General features: G+C 35.7%; 1 protein-coding gene across 2 annotated transcripts; it reads right to left on the bottom strand.

Annotated features, from left to right (window-relative positions):
• Window positions 1-265: 265 nt before the first annotated feature.
• LOC113056287 (sterile alpha motif domain-containing protein 14-like) lies at window positions 266-12977 on the bottom strand. 2 transcript variants are annotated; one of them, XM_026222931.1, is made up of 11 exons: window positions 12929-12977; window positions 12666-12742; window positions 12550-12563; window positions 10120-10169; window positions 7487-7644; window positions 6120-6459; window positions 5109-5196; window positions 4721-4789; window positions 4506-4641; window positions 3729-3842; window positions 266-1434 (listed from the first exon to the last, which is right to left on the bottom strand). In XM_026222931.1, the coding sequence occupies exons 4-11, from the start codon at window positions 10160-10162 to the stop codon at window positions 1273-1275; spliced, it is 1110 nt and encodes a 369-aa protein (XP_026078716.1). In that variant the 5' UTR covers window positions 10163-10169; window positions 12550-12563; window positions 12666-12742; window positions 12929-12977; the 3' UTR covers window positions 266-1272. The 2 variants fall into 2 exon arrangements, with proteins under 2 accessions (XP_026078716.1, XP_026078714.1); XM_026222929.1 differs by lacking the exon at window positions 12550-12563.
• Between the last annotated feature and the right edge of the window lie 305 nt (window positions 12978-13282).

Here is a 13282-nt window from a genome sequence, read left to right as displayed (position 1 = left end):
GAAAGCATAAAATCAATGTCCCATATACTACACAGTACACACAATGTTTAAAAATACAGGTTTCCAAGTGCAGTGTTATTTTGAAAATATAACGGTGTTTACAACATCATTTGAATTCTCAATCAGAATAATAACGTTAATAATAATAATATTCAGAAATATCTTAAAATAATTAATAGTTCCGATTATAGTTCATCTGAACGATTCCAGACAGTTCTTTAATGATTTCATAAATGGTTCATACTCTATAGTAAAATAACAAGTGTTCATTTTACACTGAGGTTTTATTTGATATAAAAATACACATTTTAAGAGTCGGTGTTTGTCTCAGTTTTACAGAAAAGGTAGAGCTAAATCTGACAGAATTCTGATATTGCTATTGAGTCTTGATGTCGGATTCGAATGTCTCAGCGGGTGAGGAGGAACAGGAGATCGATGATGGACAAATTATAATTTTTAAGGTAATGTTACACTTGCCGTGCTAAATCATTCTGATTCACTAAAAGCACTCTTCGGGTGATTCGTTCGGGACTACAGTAGCTACTATATATGTCAGCCCATAGATTCAAAAGCAGCATCCCTTTGGGTGGAATAAGTTCTTATTGCTCATCCAGGTTCTGCCTAAAGCTGTAAAATCACATTTATGACATAGATTTTTTTCTTCTTCTACAATTCCACAACACTCCATACACTGCTTTCATCCTCGTGCCATAGTCTTCATCCCAGAACACCCCTCAACTAATCTCTCTGTAATGACAGATTTAATGATACAGGTCAGATATAAATGCCCACATATTCTGATGAATATGAGTTATTATGCTAATTTGTCATTCATTTTGTCAAGTGTATTTAAGTCATCAAACTGGCTTGAGCCTGGTTTTGAAACGTTTTTAACTTCATGGACCTGTTGTTATCCATAATCCAGATTAAGCACATTTTGAACTCATTTTTTTTTTCTTCTAAATAATATGTCAGAATTATTCTTTATGTGAATGTTTTCATGACAAACATGCTGAAGACATCTTATTAATGTTCAATAAATTACAAATAAATTACAAAACAATGTACATTCGTACACAATAATTTTCACATTTAGACACATTGCACACATGTTCATGAATCATTTTTTTTCAATAATATATGTAAATGAACAAATTTTGCAAGTCACCTTTATTACTATATCCATCAGTAATACATTGTGAAAGCCATCGCAATGTTTGACATTAATAATGGCACCTGCAGCGTACTGTATTCAGTCTTTCAGAAACGCCATCAAGTGGTCAATAATTTTTGTCCATCTTCACCCTGTCCATTTTTCCCGCTGTCCCGTTTTCCATGAACACCATTCTGTCGCTCCGTCCTATCTTTACCAGCAGCAGAAAGCATTTTCCTCTTAAAACTGAAATCTGTGCCACGACTGCTGTCACAGTCATTCTGGAATAAAGAAAAATAAATAAAATAAAAATATAGACAGAATGTTTTTTTTTTTTTTTTTTTTTTTAACAAGGAGCAAACTACCTTTGTTGGTCATAACTGTAATGTTTGAAGAAAGGCTACTCAAGCAAATCAACAGGAAACTGTACCACATGCTTTAATTCAGCATATTCAAACAGCACAGCAGTTTATTTACTGAGCACAAATTGAATATGCAGCACAAACCACCTTTAATATGATTAAGCTAGTGTGAATCTGTTTCAGTTCAATATAATATGATTTTCTTTCTAGGTGAAAGACTCTGCTGTATAGCAGTGTGCCAGTGCCATCGATCTCCAAATGTTCCTCCATTAAAAATCTATATTAATGTTCTGCCTGTATTTTAAGATGTTCTTGCAAGCAGTTCTACAACCTTTCTGTCCCTTTTTGGATTTGGCATTCAATAGCTGGACTCTTCAAAGGTTTGGAATAATTAATATTTTAATATCATTTGAAAAAAAAAAGTATTTTATACTCATGAAGCATGCATTTATTTGATCAAAAATACAGTTTAAAAAGTTGATTTAATTTAATTTATTCCTGTGATTGCAAAGATGAGTTTTCAGCATCATTACTCCAGTCTTCAGTATAAAATGATCCTTTAGAAATCATTTTAATATGATTATTTGGGTTCAGTTAATATTAATTATTATTGGGTCTCAAATATTAATAGTGGTTCTTATAATTATCAATAATGAAAACAGATTTTGATGCTTAACATTTTTTTTTTGCTTAACATTTTGATGCTTAACATTTTTTCAGGATTCTTTGATAAATAGAAAGTTCAAAAGAACAGCATTTATAGCTGTTACTACACAGAGCCGTTGTTAACTGAGAAGATCCACCAAAAAACGCTGAAAATGAAGTGGATTTGCGCATCTTCTCTATTAACAACGGCTCTGTGTAGTAACAGCTGCTCTATGTGAAATCACGCACCTGATGGAATTAACCGCTGATTAGAGAACCGGCTTTACTGACGAGATGCGCATAACGATCGGCCGATCGGAGCACCCCTATTCAAAATGTTTCTTGAGAATCAAAGGGCATATTAGTATGATTTCTGAAAGATAATGTGACACTGAAGACTGGAGTAATTATGCTGAAAATTCAGCTTTGCCATCACAGGAATACATTTCTTTAAAATGTTTTAAAATAGAAAAACAGTTATTTTAAATTGCAATAATATTTCACAATATTACTGTTTTCATTGTATTTTTGATCAAACACAGTCTTCATAAGAGTACTTCAAGTATGAGATGTAAGAGACTTTAAAAATATACACTGTATATTATTTCAAACTTTTGTACTTTTAGCAGTGTACTTATTTTATGTGTATTAACTATTCACCATAGATAAGCCTGGATGAACTATTTTATTAGGCTGTGTTTTACTCACCCCCAAGGCATCCTAGGTGTGTATGACTTTCTTCTTTCAGATGAATCCATTCAGAGTTATATTAAAAGGTGTTGCATTGCTTTAGTCCAAAAGAAGTTAAATAAAAAGCACCCATAAAAAAAAATGTCTCACATGGCTCCAGAAACGTAATAACCACTTGCGCCAACAGTGTACACAGAAGCAGTTCCAGGAACATGACGTATGGAGGTCAGCATTGCATCAGTGAGTGTTGTTAGAAACCACCGTTTGTTTACAGGATCAAAAGAAGCAAAGTCTCCTTACATTAGCAAAGGAAAACCAATCTCCTTTTGGCTTATATCGAAATTCTCCAACATTCTTCTTTACAAATTCTGGTTTTGTACTTCTAATTAGAGACCATTGTTTTGTTTTGATCTCTCCATTTCGTTTCTGCGTGCGTAATTACTAAGCAGCGCCTGCGCAAAGCCGAACTCACACGTCAACTGCTTCCATATACAACAGTGAGCGCAAGCTACATTAAAGTGATTATTATGTTTTGAATATGGCTATTTCCTCACAAAAATATATCGATTCACCATGTGAGACACTTTTTTTATGGATGGGTGCTTTTTATTTCACTTCTTTTAGACTGAAGCACTGCAAGACCTGTTGACTGCAATGACAGAGCTTGAAAGTTCAAAGACATTTTTAATATAACTCTGACTTGGTTTTCTCTGAAGGAAGAAAGTCATACACACCTAGGATGCCTTGGGGGTGAGTAACACAGCCTAATTTTTATTTTTGTGTGAACTAACCCTTTAAAGGTGCAACTCAACTGGACTGACCAAATTTAGACATGACTGGGTAATTTACACAATATAGTTTAAGTTAATTTATCTCACCCCATCTGAATGCTCAGGGAGGGTCTGATAGGGTTGTGATGACTCAGTCTTGCAGGGTCTGCAGTCTTCTAGTAAACCCACTGAAGAATCAAAGTCCTCATCAGTACTGGAGCCCTTGAAGAAAGTGGAATGAGTGCTACAGCACTATAATATTCCATTATTGTCTGTTTAAAATAAATAATTAATCTCTGTCAAAGAGGCTTTTAATATGATCCTTGAGAGAATTCATATATAAACTGCAGTATTTATCATTATTTTCATACAGAGGCACAAAAGGTTGTTGGCATTCCTCCAGCACCATGGAGAGGTCCCACTGAAAGGGACTGAAAGGGAATGGCAGGTACTGTTCATAAATCTATGAATTAGGGGATGTTACCCTACCGTAGTGCCATCAAACCCAACATGACATGAAATGATAGCTTCCTAAAGTCTGGTTGAATACCTGAAATAAGGTCTGTGGTGAACAGAGGTTCAAGATATTTTCATGTTTTATTATATGGCATAAAATACATCATTAACACCCCTTTGAGATTTTTAAAGCTTTCACTTGTTTTGAAAAGCCAGTTGCTAAAAAGTGGCTAAATGGGATTACAGAGGTTGTTGGGGGACATTAATCAGCATTACACTGAACAGGAAAAAATCCATGTGAAAATTTGTAGTGGGAATAAGGTGGGTTATAAATTACGGCCTATAAAATACATGATCACTACAGGACTAGCACTCTATTTTTACTCATACAGTAATAGAACCTGTGGACCCTAATTGAGGTTAGGTTACCTGGGTGAAAGGTCTGGATGGGGACTGGTTGTTCTTGGGGGAGCCCGAACCTCGTATTCTTTCACTTAACCAAGAGAAAGGCACAAATGGTGGACCAGAAGAACGCAAGGATCGGTTCTCTGTCCTCTCTGAATCCCTGGATACAAACACAAAATACAAATCTATGTCTATATATGCATTAGCCGAATAAATGCACGACAGACTCACACACATACCGATTTCCTGCTGACAGTCTGTTGGATCTGTCTTTCCTGACCTTTCCATATGTGCGACGTAAAGTGACCCTGCCAACAAAAACAAGCAGATAACCTTTAAAGCCCAACTCTGGCCACTACTACTGCATCTGAATGATGAACAAACTTTGCTCTCACATACACAGTGTTTACAGTTGTCAGAAAAAACCCCCCCAGCTCATTTATAGTTGTCCCAGCATTTTTTACATAACAAAAAACATTTAAAATCTTCCAAAATGTTTACTGACATAGTTAGCATGATTGGTATGATAAATAATATGGTTAAATACATTTACATTTAAAATATGAGTGTAACTGCTGATTTTTTAATCATTATTATTTTGTATTTCGATACTCTTAAGATACTAACCCCAGATCAAGAAAACGTCGCCTGGTTTTCTTGTCCAGAAGCACTGTTGGACTATCAGGTTCATCAGGGCCTGTGTCATGACTGTCGTCTGAAAACAGATCATCAATATGAGCATCAGAATCCAGATCAGAATCTGGGCCCAGCAGTTTGAAAAGTTTAATATGGAGCAGAACGATCCCATGTTTTGCTATCCAGGATCAGGTAATCTTCATTTTATGACAGTTTTCTCAAAGCAAAATTGGACTGGTTCATCCTAGGACATATTACCAATTTTTCCAGATTACCAAATCTGAATTTCCAGTGCTCTAAATTGGACACATATAAGTTTAGCAAAAGAAATGAGATCATATTTTTATCATATTCTTGAAAATGGGTTGCTCAACAGAAAAAAAGGATTCTGTAATCAGATTTGAAGTATCTTGTAAATTTGATCCCCAAAAAATATGGATTATAGTGATCCCAGTAGAAGGATGGATTCAGAATGGATTTCAGGAACAACATTCTTTAAACTGTTTAAAATATATATTTTACATGTGGATCTGTAATCCCATTTACAGTGCTGGAATCCATATTTGATCATCTGGAAAAGTTTGTGTCTGGATCAGGGTGATCTAATCCAATGTTGCTTTGAAAACCGGCACAAAAAGGATGACCTGACCCAGGAGTGCGTTTACCAAAACCATGGTTGCTAACTAAGTTAGCAACTTTGTTGGTTGCAATGCAATTTCCCATTGCCAACCAACTAAGTTGCTAACAGGTTAGCAACTATGGTTTTGGGAAACGCACCCCAGGTCAGAATCAGATTCAGGATCAGAATAACTATTAGAATCAAAATAATTTCAGAATCAAATTCACATTAATTTTAAAAGTTAAATTTGCTGATTAGTTTGTTAGCACATCATATTAAATAATCATAAAGTAGCTTTACATGTGTATATACATATACAAATATTATGTGATGTGAGATCATATTATATTACATTAGATGAGATGTTCTAATGCAGATCAAACCTTCGCTCTGTGAGTATTCTCCATAGTGTAGAAGGGGTTGGCTGCCCTCACGTGACTGGCAAAGATGGGCTGGGGAAGATGTCTCTGAATGGACGCAGGGTCTGGAGGGAGACTTAGATGGTGTGAGGGGCAAAGCCTCTTGAGAGGAGGTGTACAGGTGCCTGTAGCTCCGTCTTTCATCCTGTGCTTCCCTTTCTCCAACCACAGTGCAAGGGTCAAAGGTGAAGGTTCGGTCTCTCCGTGTGGAAGGGGAGGAAAGGAGCAGGTCAGAAGAGGGGGAGGAGCAGCGAAAGGAAGGGTGGATTGGAGAAGATGAGGTCTGCACGGAGCCACCGTAACTCTAGACCACAGACACACACAATGACATATATCCCATGAGTCTCACATGAATGCATGTTTAACTGAATCTGAAACTAAAACTAAAACCATATAAAAAGTTAACTGAAATCAAATAAAATATATTTGAATTTTTCTTTTTTATGTCAGATTGTTGACAAAGTAAGATTTCCCATTTTCATTTAGTTTAACATGATGTACAAAAATAACTAAAACATAAAATAAAATAAATAAATCTATATATGTACATATTAAACTTATTAAAAACATAAAAAAACTACAAAATTACTAAACTTGAACTAAAATTAAAATGAAAACATGCAATATAAAAATTATTCAAAATGATAATAAAAACTATAATCATTTTTTTGATGATGATGATGATGATGATGATGATGATTGTTAATCTCCAAAAATTACCACCAAAAAGCAACATTATAGTACCAATAAAGAGCTTTGGTAGAAGAGAAGATTTTTGGAATAATGTGAAATTTTGAAAAAATTTAAGAACATTTTTAATTTAGTAATTTTACTATACAAATTTTATTATAAAAATGATAATTTTCACAAAATATTTGTATTTTAAATAAATTAAGTTATTTTGAACTTTCTACTATTCAAATAATAATATAATGGTTTTTCTACTGTTCCATATCAACGTCTTTGACACTGAAGACTGGAGTAATGGCTGCTAAAAATTAAGGTTCACATGAAAAAATTACAATCTAAAATATATATAAAAAAAGAAAACAGTTATTTCAAATTGTAATAATATTTTATAATTGTACTGTTTTTACTGTATTTTTGCTTATTTATAGTGCTTATTACAACTAAAGTCCAGTCTTTTCTTGCCTACAGGGTATTATTAATTGAGTCAGCATGGCACTCCATCAAAAAAACAAACACAAAAAAACCCTTGATGATGTTCCTTTTAACAACATATGAGTTTGGAATAACACAAGGGTAAATAACATGACACATGACATAATTGTCCTTTTTGGACAGACACATGAAATCTACAGCATACACACCATTCTATCAATGTTGTCATCTCCATCTATTGAGCTCACGCTGTCTCTCAGACGGGTTCGGGAGGGTCGATGCCTCCTGGTTTTGATTGACAGTTGTGCTTTGGCTTTCTGTAGGCTGCTGTCAAGTAGTTCGGTCTCTGGAACCGCCTCCGTCAGATCTAATGTGGTACAAAACACATAGACGTATGTTTACTCCCTGAGTTCTTTTGATATTGAGCATTTGGAGGCAAACATGTAGCCCAAGAAGCACAAACTAACACCACAATGGTGTTAAAAAAAGACATAAAAGACTGCTGCACTGCTCTCAACACACACTCCTACACATATTTGTGTTTTTGTTACAATCCATAAAATGTATAGTGACACCGTAAAGCAGGCCTAAAGCTCTATTAAGCTGCCAACAGCCTAGATTACTTACATGAATGATGGGTGGCCATTCCTCATGTACACCTGTGTGTGTGTGTGTGTGTGAAGGTCAGTCAAAACCCTCAGAAAGAATGGCACTGTGAAGTGTGTAGATGTGTGAAAAATACAAACTTAGAAGAATTTCATGAATTTTTCTATTTCAATATTTCATTTTTAGAGCGTGAGGTAGTGTATTGCACAACTCTACATTATTGTATTCATGAATTTAAATTTGTTGTGGTTTAAATGGCTCTGTGAAACCTAGAATTAGTAAATATATAATTCAATAATACAAAATACATACTGTACATACAGCTCTGGAATAGGACCAAGTTGGATGGCAAAAAACAATGCTGCTAGTAGTACCTCAAAAATAACTGGAACTAAATAATAACTATTGACCATGCCAAACGAGTTGAAAAGAAATGCTTTGAGGGAGGACAAGAAGAGTTCAGATCTGGCTTTCCTGACAGAGGGATACAGTGGGCTGCTTCCATCCTTACAATTTCAAAGACAGAGGACAACAAAGCTACAGAGTGAGGACAGTTCGAAACAGGTTCCTAGGTGCAGGGCTGAAGTCAATGTGCAAAGCAATAAAAGAAGACATCAATGAGAAGCAAAGAAAAGCCAGACTGAGGTTTGCAAAAGGCCATAAGGACTTTCTCTGATGAGTCTAGATTTCAGCTTTGCCCAACACCTGGTCATCTAAAGGTTAGAAGGAGACCCGGAGAGGAGTCACACACCCACTGTGAAATATGGTGGAGGACCGCTGATGATCTGGAGGTGCTTCAGCAAGGCTGGCATCAGGCACATTCGTCTTCATGAAGGGTGCATGTATCAAGCAACGTACAAAGTTGTACTGGAAGAAAACTTGCTTACTTCTGCTCTGAGAATGTTCTCCAACTCTGAGAACTGTGTTTTTTTTAGCAGGACAACACTCCATGCCACATAGCCAGGTCAATCAAGGTGTGAATGGAGGACCAACAGATAAAACCCTGTTGCCCCAATTTCCAGACCTAAACCCCATTAAAAAAATTTGGAATGTGATCAAGAGTAAGATCACATCAAACACAAGTCACAAGCCATCAAACAATAGTGAAGTCCAAATGATTATTATGCTGTCAAATTCATCAGTTTTTATCAGGGACTTTTGTATTTATTTGAATTTATGCTGCATTGTTTTAAAAAAAATTAGTACTGTTATGTGAAGTGGAAATTTACTTAAAGAATATGTGCATGTCAAATTTTATAAACATTTGGTCAGGTTACACTTTGTTGTCACATGACATCATTGTTTGTCACATGACCTCATCACAATGAATTTTTAATTAAGTGGCAATTAAAGGCAGTAAAAGCAGCCAAAAGCAGTCATATTACATTAGGTGCATTCGACTTGAACCAGCGCTGCACAAAATGATCACTTTATGACATCAAAGTATGGTGAGAGAGATAAGAAAGCACACAGATCCAATTTGAATCGCTCTCGCTGTATTTTGATTTCATACAGTGATCATTCTGTGCAGCACGGCTTAAAGTCGATCGCGCCTATTATGTCATCTGAGAGCATAGCATTGTGGGATATGACATTACATGTCTACAAAAAAAATAGTACAAAAGCTGTCATTGGTGTGTTACCCTTTCAAAAGGTATAACTACACACATACATACATACACAAAAACACAAAAAAATTTATAATAAAAAAACACTTATGGAACCAATGCCACAGAAAAAGCTTGTGGACACTAATGCACTCTATGTTGTAGGCTGCTTATTGGGTCTAGGGGAGTGGAAACATGCTCATAAACATTCTGAATGTTTAGGCTCTATCACACGGTTCTACTCTATTCCATAGCCAAATCTTTCTTCTCCCAACTTGTTTTCAGATCTCAGCACTAACTTCTGTGGTTAAGACACTGACTCAGCAAGCTGCACCACCAAAGCCTGTACAAAAAACCTGTGAAGCCAATCTCTTAAATGTGCCCATTATACATATAGGCCTAACATTGTTCCTCATCCAAGATAGATGGCATCTAAAAATTCACAAAAATGTTTGATAAAATATTTATAACTTTAAAACAAACCAGTGCACATGCTCAGAGGGAATCACAACCCCTGGTGCTTTTAGAGGCCAGACTAATGCACTCAGTGCATTGGGAGTGTGGAAATGAAGATCTGGACATTAATGGAGGGTGGGGGGGGGGATGGGCAGACAGGAGAGGTCACTCACCAAACACATCCTCTTCTGCCTCGGCCAGTGGAGTGGAGGACATCTTCAATCTGAAAGAGGAAACTTTAAAATGTAACTGCATTTGGACAAGAGACAATTTCTATCTTGGCCATATACAGTACAGAGCAGTGGCAGTCTTGGCTTTTCAAGTTGTGTAGCACAGATGTCACTGATCATTGTGTCTGCAATCTTGATTCTTAAATCTGCTTCTCATATTACCACTGAATGAAATTATTTAAGATAATTGACCAAGCTCAGAATTGTATGTAGACAAATATTCAGAAATGACAATAAACAATATTATGAAGGTTAAACTAAATGCTTAATAGCAAACTATTTTTGAGTATTTACATTTATGTTATACATTTCTGAATTACTGTAGTTGAATTTTAGGGGGAACCAAGAACTGTCTTAAAGAGGTGTTATGTACTGCACTGACTAGTTGGCCAGGTTGGATTTGGCTGCCACATACACAGTGTCCAGGCAACAGACCGCTGTGCCATCTGCTGCCCAGCACCTTAGTGCGGTCAGTGCCCTTACCATTATATTCATAACATCTATCTATCTATCTATCTATCTATCTATCTATCTATCTATCTATCTATCTATCTATCTATCTATCTATCTATCTATCTATCTATCTATCTATCTATCTATCTATCTATCTATCTATCTATCTATCTATCTATCTATCTATGTGGTTAAAGCAAAAAAAAAAAAAAAAAGAAAGCTGTAAAAAATAAAAAAAGAAGCGCTGCACTTTTAAACACTGCTTTAGGCATTACTGGGGGAAAATGAAAAGCAAATATTAAAAAAACAGTCAGTCCTCCATAATGCATTTATATATATATATATTTTTAATTCATACATTCCTTTAATTTCTTAATTCTTAATTTAGTTCACATTCATTTAAAACTTTTTTTTTTACTTCCATGCTTCATAATCTTACTTTCCATCATGCCGACTATGTTTTCGCTCCGGCATCTATGCTTATTGGGACTCAACCACATTCAAACCTGCGCCTACTTCTGATTGACTCCTAGTAAAGTTAGTTTGTTTGAAAATGAAAGCTGTATTCCTCTCATACCATTGGTAGGTGAACTCATGAACTTGAAAATGCCAAAAACGATACACGCTGGAAAACTTTAAGCCCTATATCTATCTATCTGTCTGTTTCTTGTCTGTCAACCTGTCTATCTCTCTGTCCATCCATACGCCCACAATCTATCGGTTTGTCTATATTTATCTGCTTCTTTTAGGCTGATATGCACATTTTTCAACAATATGTTAATAAAATATATTTTTACCTTCATAATATGCCACCAAAACCACCTTAAAATAAATAAAAAAAGCTAATCACAAGTAGCTTTTCAAGAAGCTGAGAAATAATACATCATGGTAACATACATGACACTAAAATAATGCAATAATCCCTATTTAACAACAACATGAGAAGAAAATAACTAAGAAGAAACAGTTATTTAAATGGAAAACCATCACATGTGATGCATTTATCCATTTATTAACAAAACAAAACTGTATTTAACCGTAGTTTTTAACTGTAAAATTACATAAATTGACCAATTAGATCTATTCGTGTTTTTTATTTTACCAAATAACTTACCTTTAACCAATTAACAGGTTTTTAATGGAGCATTTTACAGTGATGGTATAGCGTATAGAAAGGGATTGTGATTAGTAGAGGAGGTTGAAAAAGGTTCACCTCCACTGTGGTTGAGTTTATATCCCTGACCTATTAACTAGGTCTCTTCTACACTGTCAGAAAAAAAGGTACAAAAGCAGTCACTTTCTTGACTTATTTACTCCTAAAAGGTGCATATTTATAGAACCTTTTGAAATGATTCTGCCCCAGTGACAGTTTTTGCACTTTTTAAAAAAACAAAAATGGTTGAATAAACAGTCACAAAATACAGAACAAACACAAAAAAGAACTACAATGTTGTAGCACACAGCTAACTTTTTGGTTTTCATTAGGAAATCACGAAATCTGACTGTCTAGGCAACTGACACTGTCTGTATTCCTGTAAGGGCCTCACTTTCACAAGTCATCTCACAGTGATGGAGATATGAAGCTAATGGCCATAAAATTGCCCCCCTCCACACACACATACATTATCTCATCTATAAGAATTAGGGGGTGGGGGTTGGGGGGGGGGCTGCTAAGTAGCTGACAGGCAGGCAATGGCAATAGCAAACAAATCAATATGGAGATGGGAGGGGATGAATCTGACCTGTGTGCACATATCAGCAAATAACAGCTCACTTTCACTGCAGGGCTAAAACAACAAAAATGGTACTTGGCTACGCAGAGATGTATAACCTTGTATTTAATACACATGATGCCTGATTGAGAAAAACATGTAAAAACTTACTTACATTCTTACATTAGCAAGCATTAATATAGCTCACCTCTGCTATAAGATCTGCAGGAGACAATCAGAGGATGTAAATCATGAATATTTCATTTAGAAAGATGGATGGAGCAGGGACAGGAAGGAAGAGAAAAGCTAGATAAACAGACTAACCTCTATGTAGATGAGTATCCCACAGCAAAGCTCAGCTCCTGGCCTGCTCACTGGATGCTGCTGGAAGACTTCTATTCCTGGGTGAGCACAAATTTACAACGTCATTGGGCTTCTCTGCGTGTACCACCACACACACACACACACACACACACACACACACACACACACACACACACACACACACACACACACACACACACACACACACACACACACACACCCATAGTCCTCAGGAACAGAATGTCAGACACTGCTATACACACCCAAGGACAGTGATGAAATGAAGGAGGCTGAGAGAGAAAGAGAGATAGATAGAGAGAGAGAGAGAGAGAGAGAGAGAGACAAAATGGGGAGGGAGGTAGAGGCACATGTGCATCATGAATCAATGTTATTACCACTCCAACCAATCAGCTTTTATGTCCCATCACAGAGGAAATCTAGGTGCGCCTGCTTCCATTTCACTTCCATATATATATATATATATATATATATATATATATATATATATATATATATATATATATATATATATATATATATATATATATAAAGCTACCTATATGTGTAGGCCTAGGCTATATATGGTAGATATATAGCTGACTAAAGTGGATTATCGT

Source organism: Carassius auratus, chromosome 37, assembly GCF_003368295.1.
Source record: "Carassius auratus strain Wakin chromosome 37, ASM336829v1, whole genome shotgun sequence".
Lineage (NCBI taxonomy): Eukaryota > Metazoa > Chordata > Actinopteri > Cypriniformes > Cyprinidae > Carassius > Carassius auratus.
Note: the sequence above shows the minus strand (reverse complement) of the source record. Positions and strands in the feature narration are given on the sequence as shown.